Source organism: Natrix helvetica (assembly GCF_964273705.1).
Source record: "Natrix helvetica genome assembly, chromosome: 4".
NCBI classification, from domain to species: domain Eukaryota; kingdom Metazoa; phylum Chordata; class Lepidosauria; order Squamata; family Natricidae; genus Natrix; species Natrix helvetica.
Window position 1 is genome coordinate 115662766 of NC_138550.1, and position 15353 is coordinate 115678118.

A 15353-nucleotide genomic window follows, 5' to 3' on the forward strand; every position below is an offset into this window, starting at 1 on the left:
TGCACACGTCTCACCCAGGCCCCCGCAGCTGATCCGGCTCACCGCCAGGCCTTGAGAGGATTAGCCATTCATTTGCACAATCTCCCTGACTTCCGTCAATTTCCTCTCCGCGTTCCATCTTCCCTGAATCTTCACGCCACCTGGGTTCAGGTGGGTGTTTGGGGATCAGGACCCCAGGCAGTCCCCAGCATTCCAGGGGCGCTGGTAGTTACTTTAGAGGAGATTCAGGTTAATGTCAGGGTTCCAACTAACAACCCCAATGAAAAGAAACTCTGAGGCTTGTGTTTCCTCAAAGCTACGATTTATTGGAGATGTCATATTGGTACATCTGGGAAAAACTGAATCTGAGAGCTTCCAGGTTTTCCCCACCCAGTTAAAAGTTAAAGATGTTGCCCCAACATCCACAAGTCCCTCACATGGTCCAATCATTGTCGTGAAGGAAGATTCCTCCCATCCACATCCGTCCAGGGTGTGCAGGGACAAAAGTGATCCCGACTTTCGGAGAAAGAATGTAATTATCACATCACCCAACTCTGTATAATTCCCCCACCCATTCTCCCACAGTAGAAAGTGTGGCAGGCCTGAAATTCAAAAGGCAAATATAGCTTTCAGGCATGATACAGCCATGTTCCTCTAGATTCTGTTTTAGGCCTAGTACTCTTCAATACATTCATAAATGATCTAGAAGGGGAACTCTGATTTGCAGATGACACCAAGCTGGGGGGAGATCTCTAACACTTTGGAAGATATACTCAAGATTCAGAAGAATCTTGACAGACTTGACTATGGGCCTTATCCAACAAGATGCAGTTCAGTGGTAAGAAAATAAGGTTCTGCACTTAGGCAAGAAAAACCAAATGCACAGGTACAGAATTGATGGTACTTTGCTCAACAGCGGTAACTACAAAAGGGATCTAAGTGTCATAGTGAATTACCACTTAATTACTACTTAAGTATTAGCCAATAGCGTGCTGCAGCTGTCAAAAAAAGCCAATGCAGCCCTGGGCTACATCAACAGAGGGATAGCATCAAGATCACAAGAAGTTATTAATACTGCTTTATAACATACTAGTTAGGGTACACTTGCCAATATTGCTCTGATCCCATGATATAAAAAAGATGCTGAGACTCCAGAAAGTGTGCTAAGAAGAGCAGCAAAGATGATAAAGGAGGGGTGTCAAACTCGATTTCTTTGAGGGCTGCATCAGGGTTGTATTTGACCAGAAGGGGGCTGGAGTGGGTGTGGCCAGTTGGACATCATTCGTATTGGGTGTGCCTGTGGTGCCCCGAGTGCTCTGCCAGGGAGCACAGCAAGCTCTGCACAGCTCCCAATCTCAGTTTTCAGTTGGGACAGCCTCTTGCAACCTTCTGCCAGAGAAAACGGAGCTTGGTAGGGCCACGTGCGATCCTCACAAGATCCGTTTTTGGCTGGGATGGCCTCCTGAAACCCTCTGCCAGCGAAAATGGAGCTAGGGATGGCTGCACTGGTAGAGGCACCATGGGCCAGTATTTCACTATTTCCAGAGCGGCCCAGTGGGCCAGATCCAAGCACCCTGCAGACCTTGAGTTTGACATCCCTGTGATAAAGGGTCTGAAGGCTATATCATATGATGAACAACTGAGGGAACAAGGTATGTCTGGCCTATCAAAGAGAAGGATTAGGGAGAACATGATAACTGCCTTCCAATATTTGTGGGGCTGTCACAGAGAAGAGGGGATTGACTTATTCTTTAAAGCATCAGAAGAAGTAATAAACAAATAGTAATAATTTATTAAACAGAGATCCAATCTAGAACTAAGGAGTATTTGTCTGACAGTAAGAACACTTAATCAATTCCATGTTGGTGCTGAAAAATGCAAATTACCAGTTCTCAAATTTACGATCATTGTAGCATCCCACAGTCATGTTTCCTACCCTGTATGAACTGCCTCAACTTCAACTACCCAAACCCATATCCCCACCAGCTCTGACCCTTTGGTACCCTGAACAGCATGACCAAGATTGAGAGGTTACTCTCTTCAATTTATGCATACCTGCTGCAGCTGCTCCCATGTCTCTTTCACAATGCCTCCCCTCTCTGGGGTTTGCTTCCACCATCCGGGCTCAAACCCCACACCACAATTGGTCCTGGACTCGTCACTGCCACCTAGCTGCCACCATCCTGGCCACTGGGCTCCTGGCAGGCGTACCCCATTTCAGAGTCGCAGCCTGCTACTAGCCAGGATTCTTGTATGCATACATGTCCCCACTGCCTACCTGGCTGCCAGGCTCGAGTAGTTTAAGTAGTTTAAGCCTACTGCCAGTTGCAGGTCATACATGCATGTTTGCTGCTGTCACCTTCTTGGATACCAGGCTCCTGACAAAACTGCCTAACTTCAGAAGTCTCAGCCCACTGCCATCTAGAGAGGTCTGGATTTTGAGAGCTCTGGATTCCTAATAAATGAAATTGTTTAATTAAAAGCATGCTGACCCTGCACGATTGAATTTGCAGAGGAAATACTATGTAAGGCACTCATGTAAATGGACCCCTATTGCCACTTAGAATTTTTATAGGTAATGACCAGGAATGACACCTAGAAGCTAACTAGCAAACAGTCTGCAGAGCAGAGGTGCTGCATGAACATATTAACACATGATCATCTCTGCCTACACTGCTGCATTCTGTACCAAACAAAACTTCTGAGTGGTCTTTCAAGGGCAGTTCTACTGCAATTGTGAGGATCACGGTATTGAAGGGTTCCCTGAATTAGAAAAGAAAGCAACCGACACACCAAATGAAGCCATTCAAAGACCTTCCTGGACACAGCTGCTACCTGTTTCTTTGCTTGCTGTGCTTCCTCCTATTCCAAAGCCAGCAGGAAATCATGCAGCCTTATTGCTTGCTGCATTTGAATTGGATTACAGTGTGTCACTTTGACACGTTTCGTAGGTTCACCATAGCTGCTTTAGGTTAATGAGATGCCAATATATCAACTCATTAGTGGCTGTAGTCCTCACAGAGGATTAGGAATGGGAGAACAAGTCAGGGACTAGGTGGGAATGTCTACCAAGTCTGCCAATATAACATCCTGTTTCAAAGCATATCTTTTGCAACACCTTGCAATGTCCACATTTAAGATCTGGAGAAAGGATCTGACGAAAAAGACAACATCTGGAACAGACACCTAAAGCCAGCCTCAGATTTTCTCAGCTGCTAGATGATGACATACAGGCAGTGGCACCTAGACATATCCTCTGAAAAAGCTTAGTAGGCCATCTTCATTCTAGAGCAAGAAGGCTATGTCAAATTATCTGGTATCTTCAGATTCTTTAAATAAGTGTTATCTGGCACTTTGACCAGCATTTATTGCATACTTAGAGATACATTTGTCACATGACTGGCAAGTTCTTTTTAAAAATATTACAATAAGAAGAATGGAATTATGGGTGCCCAAACATTTTTCCTGATGCTTGTCAAGTTTTTGACACCACACAACCTTCTACATTAAAATAAAATTTAAAAAGGGAAATTTGGCCAACCTTCAGCATCATCTTTGTACATAAGACTTCTTAAATGTGCAAAAAGGCTAATATGACTTACTTTTAATGTCTACACACCTGCCTAGAAAAAAAGGGAATAAAATGATAAAAATGAGTAATTGAAATAATCTTTCAGGATGGGTACTATAAGTGATGGCAGATAGGATTCAGCTAAAATTATACTACCGGTAGTTTATTAGTTATGTCCTATATGTATTTTATAAATGAAATGGATAACCTACCAGTAGCCTTTCTGCAATATATTTCTAAAGTTATAAATATATCCCAGGGCAGAAAATTAAAGATCCCACTCTATTATTGTATGTGTAATGCAATTTACTTCTGTTAAAGCTTCATGACTCCCAGACTTCTGAGAATATAACAAACAATTATAAGATGAAGTTCAGATTATGCCCTCAAAAGAAAGGCAATTTGGATTGGTTCAGTCATCTCACTATACTGTAGTGTGGTTTGTGTGGTTTTTAATTCATCCTGTTCCTACAAAGAAACTTACATTATGTCAGCATTTGCTAAGTTTTAGACCTTATTGTGGCTAAGCACCCTCCAGCCAAGGAGCATAGCAGAAATAAGGTCTGCCAGTCGGGAATCAAGAAAATTACAAATACTGTATAATTAGGTAGAAGAAACGAGTAAACAGAGCAGAAATTAGATCTGGTCAGTCCTAGCATATGAAATTGGAATTCTAGTAATAATCTATCTTTTTAATTATTATTTTTATATATTATATTTAAAAAATGGCTGTATGTATGTTCCAGCATAACTCTGGAATGCCTTGAGCAATTTCAACCAAACTTGGTACAGATGACTTACCCTCTGGAAACAGATACTGGTGTGTGTGTGCGTGTGTGTGTTTGTAAGACACCCCTGAGGTTTGTGTATCTGTGTGTTCCAGCATAACTCTGGACTACATGACTACATGAGTGTAGCGTCCTAGAGTGGCAATTCTTTGTGATGTCAGTTCCTTCGCAGCTTCCTCTGGAAAGCCAGCCATGACGTTCATCCTCCAGTGGACCAATGGGGAAGCGCCTGATGGATTTGGGGCAAAGTGCCAGGATCGTAGACAAGGTGGGAAAGAGGAACATATGGGAGGAGGAAGGGAGAGGGCAGGGATGATGGGCATGGGAGTAGTGGGAAGAAAGGCCTCTCCCAATGGCTCCCTGTCAGACAAATGCTTCAGGCAAAGTGCCAGGATCGTAGACAGGGCGGGAAAAAGGAGTGCATGGGAGGGGGAATGGAGAAGGCAGGGGTGATGGGCATGGGAATGGGGGGGGGGGAGGAAGGACCCCTGTCAGACAAACGCTTTGGAGCAAAATGCCAGGATCGTAGACAGGGAAGAAAAGAGTAGTGCATAGGGTGGGGAAGGGAGAGGGCAGGGATAATGGGCATGGGAGTAAGGAGAAGGCCCTTCTCAATGGCTCCCTGTCAGAAAAATGCTTTGGAGCAAAGTGCCAGGATCGTAGACAGGGCGGGAAAGAGGAACGCATGGGAGGGGGAAAGGAGAGGGCAGGGATGATGGGCATGGGAATAGGGGGAAGAAAGGCCCCTGTCAGACAAATGCTTCAATGTCTATAAATATACGGGCAACGCCGGGTCATCAGCTAGTCAATAATAAAACACACATTCAAAAATTGCTTCCAGAACTGAATTACCTCCAAATGAAAGTTTATGTCTCAAGTCCTTTTCTAACTAGTTGGATTGCATTTGCTCAGATCAGCACTCAGGTATTTTCTGAAATAACACCAACACCCAATAGACCATTATTTCCCAGATAGCCTTTCCCGGCAGTCTTGTGCTCCAGTGTCCCTCAACTCATTGTGTCTCCTAAAGAGGAATTTTCAATAAAATGTTTGGGGTCCTTTGCTATTTTTATATAAGTAATCTCTGCTTTACTTAAGGCTGTGATATGGTACTGTATGGCTTTTAATTCTTTGTTTTTAATGTTTGTATTGCTACTGTAGCAGTTTTAGTTTTTTTAGATTTTTTTGATGTTTTAATATAAATTGAATAAATAAATACATTAGCTGCTTTTTACCATGATTAGAATCCTCCAAATACTTGATTTTTTCCCAAGATTTCCTTGTGAGCCTTAAATATTTGTAGAACAGGATACGTTTATAAGTTTTACAAAATACAAGCACACTTGCTAATTGATTGATGTGCCACTTTTAACCATGAATCAGTAAAAAAATGTGGTTTGGCTGGTTTTAGAATAAAATGTACTTGAGAGATTACATTTTTTTCAAGTTAATTATGTTCACTGAAAACTTTTCTTTTTTACTATGTGAACAATTATATCTAACCAGGAGGAAGTCAATGAGATATAAGCTGTCCCACAATATAGTAACACCTGTAAGAATCATATGTATACTTCAATTCACAGCAGTTTTTAGGAATAATCTATGTCATAGTTCTAAGCAAAATACATTTCTCTGTAAACAACAGAGAAACAATTCAGTATTAGCATCTAGTTTAACATCTAGTTCTCAGAACTGATTTTTAGAAATAAGTTGAATCTGTACATATTTTGTACAAAATAATGTGTTTAAGGCAAGAAGTGAACAGACAAAATACATTTGTTTTATATTTAAATTGTTAATTAAAATGTGTATCTATTTGTGGAAATAAAATCCATGAAATAATGTAAGCAAACTGTAGGAAGGCTTTAGAACGTAGCTCCCTTCATGGAAAGCTTTAATTAAAATTTACAAGATTCAACTTTGGCAGGAGTGTTTACAGAGGCACGCAGTGAAGGGAGAGTATTATTCCAATAGTAAATGAATGGCTAACTATAGATATGATCCTAAGGCAATGTACTTTATGCTGTGAGGATTTAAATACCTAATACTGTTCTCCCTCAATTTTTCTTTATTAGTATAAATCTTTATTATGGTCAAAGACCAGCAATACACATTACTTTTTACAATATGTTAAAAAGTACTGACATTAAAATATAATTAAAAAGTATTGACGTTAAAAGTGGATAATAACATACATGGGTGAAAAGCCGATAAATATGGGAGTAAATACAATGGTCTGGAAATTGTTAGAGATATGTCCAAATAATTGGTACAAGATGACAACTATACTTCTATAACCAATTTTTTTTCTTGTGGACATTGCAGCAACACAGAATTTTGCCACTGCATACGTGGTCTCCGGGTTTGTGTCCTGGAGGAGAAAGCCTACATAAAAATTGTCTACCTTCCCTGGCAATCTCTCTAATAAGGGGAGAATATGTGCAGACCTATAAACTCTGTATAGCTCACAGTGTAATAGAACATGTGAGATATCTTTCACTTCTCCTTTACCACATATACAAACCCGTTCTGCTTTGGAGTTCTCTTATACCTGCCCTGGAGGAGTGCTGAAGGAAGAATGTTAAATCTGGCTCTGAAGAAAGCTATTCTTTGTTTTGGGAAGATCAGCTCATTTAGATATCTTGGCGATTCCCACACTGTTTGATTCTGTCCCTACTGTGGAGAGGCAACCTATTTAGTTCTTCTTGGACCTCCATGTCCTTCATTCTATTGATTACTACTTGCTTTGCTTGATCAACACCTAGAAACATTAAGAATACCGGTGAGAGTCCGTAAGAGCCCAGCTTGTGATCAATTGCCTGTTTCCAAGGAGAAGGGAAGTTGTGAGTCAACACTAGTGGGTACAGTCCCTCTGGAAAGAAATGCATTTTATGCCAATGAATGATCATCATCTTCCAGGCTCTTACCTGAATTTGAGGTATGCCTGTCTCAATTCTTAACTAGGCATTTGGAGTTCCTATGGGTGCCGCTAAGATGGCTTGCAGGAATTTGTTTGTATGGTAAGTCTTTCTTTGCAACGATTCCTGTTTATGTCCCATGTAGAATTTGTGCCAATGTTTTGGCCTCAAAATGTTTTAAGGCACCAGGTACTAACTGACCTCCGCCTGTGTAAAAGAAGTGGTTAATTGTTTGAGGACCTATTGGCTGCTTGCAATGTATGATCTAGGTGTGCCTTCCCCCTTGTGAGTGAAAAACCACCTCAAGATATCTAAATGTTCTAACCTGTTCCAAACTATGTCCTTCTATTTCCCAGGGGTATTAGCTAGGTCTTTTAGCAAAAACTAAAAATTTTGATATATCAAAGTTAAGGAACAGCTTGTTTTGCCTGCAATAGCCGAGTGTTGCCCTAATTGCTCTCTTCAGTCCTTCAGGGGTTTGTGAAATAATAGTGGCATCATCAGCATATAAGAGAATTGGAATTTTGCGTTGTGCTAGGTTAGGAGGATGGAAATCAGGGTTCTGTAAGAGATCAATCAGGGGATTAATGTAGAAGTTAAGGGAGGGGGACAGGATGCAACCCTGCCATACCCCTTTTTGTACACTTACTGGCCAGTTAAACTCCCTTGGGGATTGCACCTCACTTTCAAGGTGAAATTGGCATACAGTTTTTGTATGAAGAAGAGGAGGTATTTATCGATAGTGGTGCATTTTAATTTCTCCCAGAGGGTGATCCTGGATATTGAATCAAAGGCCTGCTTAAAATCAAGGAAGGCCACAAAGAGAGAGGAATTTTTTTATATGTGTATTTTTGTACTAAATGGTGGAGTACCAAGATATGATCCACTGTAGATCTTCCTTCTCTAAAACTGGCTTGTTCTTCTTTGATTATCCCCCCTGAAATTAGCCAATACTGAAGTTTATAGTTTAGGTGTTTGGCATACAGTTTACTAATAATGCTCAGAAGACTAATGGGTCTATAATTGCCTGGGTCATTTCTATTACCTTTTTAAATAAATGGGTATGATAATTGCTACTCCCCAATCTCTTGGCATATGGCCTGTTTTATCTATAAATATAAACAGAAATGCTAAAAGTGGAGCCCACCAACTGGCGTTCTTTTTGATTATTTCTGGCAGGACATTATCAGCACCAGGTGCCTTATTAGCCTTTAGGGCTCCGATCAACCGGGATATCTATTCTGGTGTAACAGGGGGCCAGTAAGGAGTTTGGTCCAAACTAGTTTGGCTCTCCTTGGTTACATAGTCAGGGTCTGTATGTAGCTCCCTAAAATATTCTTCCCAGGCATGAATTGGAACCTGATTAGTTAGGGATAGGGGATGTACCAAAACAGGGATGTATTTTTTGTTCTGACTGCCATAATTAGTCTATGCCAAGAGTCCTTCAGAGCCGCACTTTTCTTTTCTTTTAGAAGGTTCTTATATTGTGCTTTCAGCTGCTTTAAGTAGTGAGTGTGATCCTCAAAAGGGGCATTTTTACTTTTCTTGTATTCTCATATTATATATTCTTTTTAGTTGCACACAATCTCTATCAAACCATTTTTTATTCTTTGAAACTGGCCTTTTGGAGTGAGCTACTATTCTATTAATGAGAACCGAATTCAAATTTAAAATTAAAGTTTCAAACCCCTCTAAGTAAGATCCTCCAAACTTATTCCTCATTTTTTTTATTGATTAATAATCTCAAAGCATAAAATAATCCTTATTTTGCTATCTAAAAACATAAAATCATTCCCCACTATCCAGTCAGAGCTGAATAAGCTTCTTGGATGAGAAGCAAAACTTCTTCAAAGAAAAAAAAGAAAGAAAAACCAGAAAGTTTAGTTGCCTCTTGAAAAAGCAGCTTTGGGACAACCATGACCTGGATGACCGAGAATCTCCATAGACATTTAAAAATGTAAAAGATTCTTTATACCAGATGTACTGCTATTCCTTCAGATCCTCAACTATACTAACAATGAACTCTGTTCTCAAAATACCTGCCTTAAGAAATTAAAATGGCTCCACCCATACACACAATTCAGAGCAATAAAGCAATGAGCACAATCACATTCCAGAGCAATCATAAAGTAAGATCAACTAGAGTACAATACAACAGCATATTTATGAGAATGGAAGCCAACTCTGAACCCAGAATAGAAGAGAAGCAATCTAAGTTTCCCTTACCCTCAAACCTCTCCATCATTCTACACAGATTTGGAGGATCTGAATCCACAGAGGAGAATTAGTAGTAGTCTTGGAGCATGCATAGATGTCCACATCTATTTTACTGTTTAATATTTTGCATTTCATCCCTAAGGATTACCATATTCAACTGAATCCATTCCCCAGTGAACCTCCCCATAATATCCCAATTCTTGTCTCTAAATCTTCCATTTTTAAAATGACTGGTCCTTCTGACCATAGGCACACAAATCTTGTGACAGAGTACAAGAAATAAAGAGCAGCAGATGCCAGCATAGTATAATAGCATCTATTAATGGTCTTAGATGGCTTTCATAGCAGAATCTCTGTGTTGAACAGGAATGTACTCTAGAAGAAACAAGTAGTCTCTAGTGTTGTGATGGCAAACCTATGGCTCGTGTGCAAAAGGTGGCACACAGAGCCCTCTCTGTGGGCATGCGCACCATTGCCAGCTGCTCTTCATGCACACTGGCCAGCTGGTCTTCACAGCCTGAAAACAGCCCCCCAAATGGCTGTTTTCCAGGCTGTTTTGGGGCCTTTTTTGGGCCCCAAAAATGGCCTAAAAAACAAGCATGCATGCACCAGCCAACTGGTCTTCAGGTTTCCAGCGCTCTGGCACGCACAAATGCCCACATGTTCTGGTTTGGGCACTCGGTGCGGAAAAGGTTCCCCATCACTGCTCTAATAGTTCAGATAAACACAGATGAGTTCTAAAGAGAAAGTTTAACATGTACTTTCCAATCTTATGATATGGATTTTACTGATGGCAAATTGCAGTCTTGTTTCAATATTCATTTAGAACAGGGGTGGCGAACACGCGGCTCGCGAGCCGCATGCGGCTCCCGGCCAAAATAAATGGGGCTCTTTGCCTCTTATCATTATTTAGTATACTGTGGCTCGGATCGCGCGCTCCCTTTCGGAAGCTGGGGAGGTCCTTTGCAGGCAGCTAGAACGGGCCGCCTGCAAAGGACTTCCCCAGACTTGCTTTGAGGAGCATGGGGCGACTGAGGCTAGTTGTGAAGCCCCAAAGCCCCCACCGCCACCGGAAGAACTGCTGCCACCTCCTCCTCCTCCTCCTCTAACAGGCAGCACTGCCGGATTTGCCGCCCGGCGCTGCGGCTGAGATGAAGCTGCCAAAGCTCCAGCCGGCATCTCCACGCGTGGCAGCGGCACCTCCCCTCCGCTCGGAGCAGCTGAGCTCAGTCAGCGCTGGGTTACCCCTGCCCCCTCCTCCTCCTCCGCCGTGCTTTTGAGGAGCCATGAGGCTGCAGGAGCCAGTAGGAAGGCGGGGGGGTGGGGAGCAGGGGAAAAAAAGCCTCATGGCTCCTCAAAAGCACGGAGGAAGGGGAGGGGGCAGAGGTAACCCAGCGCTGAGCTCAGGAGCAAATCTGGTGATTCTGTTGGAGGAGGAGGAGGAGGAGGAGGAGGTAGCAGCAGTTATTCTGGTGGCAACTCGTACTCGTCGGCATCTTCAGCAGAAGCCCTGCCCACAATGAAGAAAGCAAAGATGGAGCAGATCCACGCAGATGACGTCGCTGCAACATGACTGGAGGAGGAATTCTGGGAGTTGAAGTCCACAAGTGTTAAAGCTGTCAGGTTTGAAGACCCCTGGGGGTTTTTTCCCCTAAAGGGTTAGGGGTGCAAGGGTCTTGTAACTTGACAGCTTTAAGAGTTGCGTGCTTCAAATGCCAGAGTTTCTGAGCCAACATTTTGGTTGCTAAGCAGGAGCGTTGTTAAGTGATACTGATATTATATAACACTTTGAATTAAGCGGGTACCTTGAAGAAACATAACTTTGAGTTTCAAATAATACTGATTTCGTTGTTGTCTTAGGTGACATCTGTGAAAAAAATTCGGGTGCTCAGGCATGAAAATGTGCCGCTCAAACACTATACTTTTCTGCTCACATCGAAAAAAAATTAGAGGGAACATTGGTCTGTTTTGGCAGGTCGCTGCGTGGTGTGGCTCTCTGACTCTCACAGTTTAAAATTTTGGCTCTTTTTGTCGAACTTGTTCGCCACCCCTGATTTAGAATGTCTTCTTCCCCCACTTAATCTTAAGAGTCATTAGCTTTTTAGAATTAGATTTGGTTGGTAACCTTGGGGCAACTATTAATTACACAAATGAATAGCTCTTTAGTTCTCCAACTATTTACTTTAGCTCAATTCCTCCTCCCTAGCTTTATCACATACTTCACTATTTATCCAAAGCAGCTATTGTCTCCATTATTAATATCTTTCACTTGCGTTGAAAATTGCATTTGAAATTGTGACTGTCACTCCAAAATCTGCTGTAAAGATTCTATTTGTTCCCTTAGTGCCACCTAATAATGCGGAATTATGTCCAGCTAGTCACAGAGAGACTATGATTTAGAAACAATTATGGTTCTGCACCATAACAAATTAAAGTATTTTAACTGGTTTCTTTCTTTTAGACATAGGAGGGAATTTTGGAGAACAAAAATGATATACAATTGTAACTATTTTTCAATAGAATAATGTGTGTGAAAGATATCTGATCTGATCTTATTTTGGAATGCACAGCCACTGATTAACTACTTAAAATGAACAAATCAAACACATGTGATTGCAGATTATTTCTTCAGGGAAATCAGATGCTTCATTTAACTGTCCCTGTAGCATTCATGCTGTAAAAGCAGCATGCATAATGAGCTTCCTAGAGAGTTTAATTATTAATTAAAATGTATCAACAAGCTAATTATAGAAAAATAGCTTACCTTTTATAACTTTAAAATACTGGATAATTTCTATATTCAGAAAATTAAGTTTCTTTTATCCTTACTTCTTTGGTGAAAGCCCTCATTAAAAAAAAAGTCCTTGCCTATTAAACATGTAATTACAACACATAAGAGGAGGAGGACTAGGAGGCGGCATCTCCAAGTAGGTCAAATTTCTTGTCAATTTTGTGGGAGTTGAAAATTGCCTTATAGGAAGCAAACCAATCTGATGTTTATCTGAAAGATTCCTCTCAAAAACAGTAGTAGAAAACTATTTTCAACTGCTATGTATCCAAATAATTTGAATTGCTTGGTTACATAGTTTAACCTCAGGATTATTAATCCAATTGGACATAAATGGATTTTCCAGTCCTCTGTAATATAAAACACTTTAAATACGTTATGTAAAAAATCTGCTATAAGTAAGGGCTGCTTAATGCTGTGGAAATAATTTGAAAAAGATGCTTTGGAGTGCACAGCACTGCAAGCATAACACCTCTAGTATGGTGCTCTTTAAAGCAACCACAGTGGTTGGTACTTTGGTAACTTATCAACTTTGGTATTCAGAGCATTTTGATGTGAAAATGTTATCCGAGTACTCATTGTTTGATACTCGATGCACAAGTTACAACTTGTTGGTGTTAGCTGCCTTGTTACTCATTACATTATTCTTTATGGGAAAATTTTTGTTTAGTACTCAGTTTTTGATACTTCATGTGCTTCCCAGAACCAATTAACAATGAATACTGAGGTACCAGTACCAGTATCTCACTTTTTAGGTTGTGACAGCTGTCAGGTAAACCTGAAGGAAAAATATGGCTGCCTTAATGAGTTGCAGAGAAGGGCTACATTTTCATCCCTCTCTAGTACAAAATCCTATTTTGGGATGAGGCCCAAAACACTGAACAGATTTGGTTTAAATCTTAGTTTGAATTCTTTTATGCTCATCAATTCCTCACATTTCTACAATAAACATATTATTTCACTTATTTATTTCATTTATATCTTAACATTCCCACGGTTCCTTTATCCATTATAAATGCACATCATCTTTTCTCAAAAGGGCATCACCAATTGTGATGAAAAATATGTTTAAGATTTTACACTTAGAAACAAACGTGTTATTAACAATCGGATCTGTTCATATTCTCAAAATGACAGCACAGGGATTCTTTACATTTCCCATCAATAAGATCACCATAGACCATATACTTTTATGCTAGCAATCATAATCTGGAACATCTTTTCTCTTGTGCTGCTTGGTTAGGATACCTACAGTTTCAGCCTATAATACCGTTTTTCTAGCCGGGCAGAAATAAAAGCATCAGGTCATTTGGAGGAGAATAGAAACTGGAGATCCAGAAATAATACACAGAAGTGGGGGGACAAGGCTGGAAGATTACATGATTGAAGAACTGCATGAATCCCAAGTATGCAGTTTCGACTCGGGGAGGCATGGCAGAAAGGTGCTTTGTTCAAAGCGTGCACCGCGCCAGAGCAGGCAATTTGGGTTTAATACCATCCTGTCACAAAGCAATACCCCCCAATTCAGCCACCCCCTGATTTTTTTAAAAAAAAATTATTTTAACACTGTCATGTGTAATCTTTGGAAGAAGCCAGAGCCACCTGTGCGCTAAGGCGAGGCAAGGCGGGATAATACGTACCCAACAGCAGCAGGCGGTGCGTTTGCTTGTATTCCCGCTTCTGTTCTTTGAGCGCCCGGTCAATGCTCTTGCTGACTCGCCTCGCTTCCTTCTCCGCCTCCCGCTCTTCCAAGCGTCCCTTCTCCCAGGGTTTCTGCAGCGCCAGAGACTGTGGTTTGCCAGTGGCGGGCTTGGCCTGAGATGCCGGCGGCCCCTGCGGCGATTCCCGTTCTTTCTCTCGGGGAGCCGCCCCGTTCCCTTCTCCGTTTTGCAGGAGCAGCAGCGGCCCGTCCGCCTCCCCCGCGCGCGGCTTTCCAGCGGCTCCTTCGCTCTCGCCGCTGATGCTGTTGCTCCCGCTTCCTTTCGTTGCGCTTCTGCCTTTGGCTCTCCCGGCCTGGACTCCGGGCAGGAAAGGTGGCGGCGGCGCCCGGGCCGAGGGTTCTGCCGTGGGCAGTGGCGATGGCTGTTGTTCTGTCTCCGAGGTGGTCGTGGCGGCAGCGCTGGAGATGGAGCCGCCGCCTGCTGCTGCTGTGCCGGGTTCGCCAAAGAGCCGCGGACGCAGGCTGTAGCAGAGCCCCATGTCTGGATGGCCCTTCGGGGAGCGAAGGAAGCGGGCGCACGTCTGGGCTAGCGGCGGGAAAGGAGGGACTCAACGCTTAGCGTTGTCCCCGCGCGTCAGGGCCGGGGGGGGGGTGCTCCTGGCAGCCCCTCCTCATAAGCCCGCTGCAGCTTCTGCTGGGCCATTTTGCATTTTCCTCCCCTTTCCTCCGGACAAGACCAGAAGCAGCTGCGGCGGTCTTGGTTGGGCGGCGGCACCGGTAGTTCCTCGCCTCAGATCACCTGACACGGAGCCGCCGTCGGGTCCACTCCACCTTACCGTAAATACGCCGCTGCGTGTTCACCGCGTAGCTGAAAGCTATAAAAGAATTGGAGGGGGAACCTGATGTGTACACATGTGCGTAGTAAACTCGCGCGCAGAGCTCGCGTTCAAGGAGGAGTCGTCCTTCACACGCGCACACACACGCGCGCGCGCGCGCACGCGGAACTAGTAGGCCAAATCGTGTTATCCCGCAGAGACGGAGCTGTTATCTGTATAGAAAGCTGCTGGCTCCTTGAGATAATCGCAGAGGCGGACAACCTTGCCTTTCTTCCGCGCTCAAGGGCTGCCCCTTTTACAGGCAATCATTCCAGTGCAAAGGGCTTCACACCCAGTGGCCCTTCCCAGCCAACAAATCATAGGAAGAATAAACAGATTTACAGTGTTTTCCCTTCCTGCTATCAAACGAGACCTGCGAATTGCTTCTTATCCCCCGCCCCAACAGTCAGGATTTCCTCAACCCCCCCCCCCCCCGATTTTCTCACCCGTTGCCTTCCATGTATGTACGATTAGCACACCCAGAATTTTTAAAGTCATTTTATGGATATTCTAATAACTAAACTTCCAATATTATACTTCTTTCATAGATTCCAGGA

General features: G+C 42.7%; 1 protein-coding gene across 1 annotated transcript in view; it reads right to left on the reverse strand.

Annotated features, from left to right (window-relative positions):
• The window catches only part of GNAL (G protein subunit alpha L), a 106372-nt gene extending 91580 nt beyond the window's left edge, over positions 1-14792 (reverse strand). The window contains exon 1 of the mRNA XM_081950532.1: positions 13902-14792. Coding sequence (XP_081806658.1) covers positions 13902-14460 — 559 coding nt within the window. The 5' untranslated portion in view covers positions 14461-14792. The remainder of the gene's footprint in view (positions 1-13901) is intronic.
• Between the last annotated feature and the right edge of the window lie 561 nt (positions 14793-15353).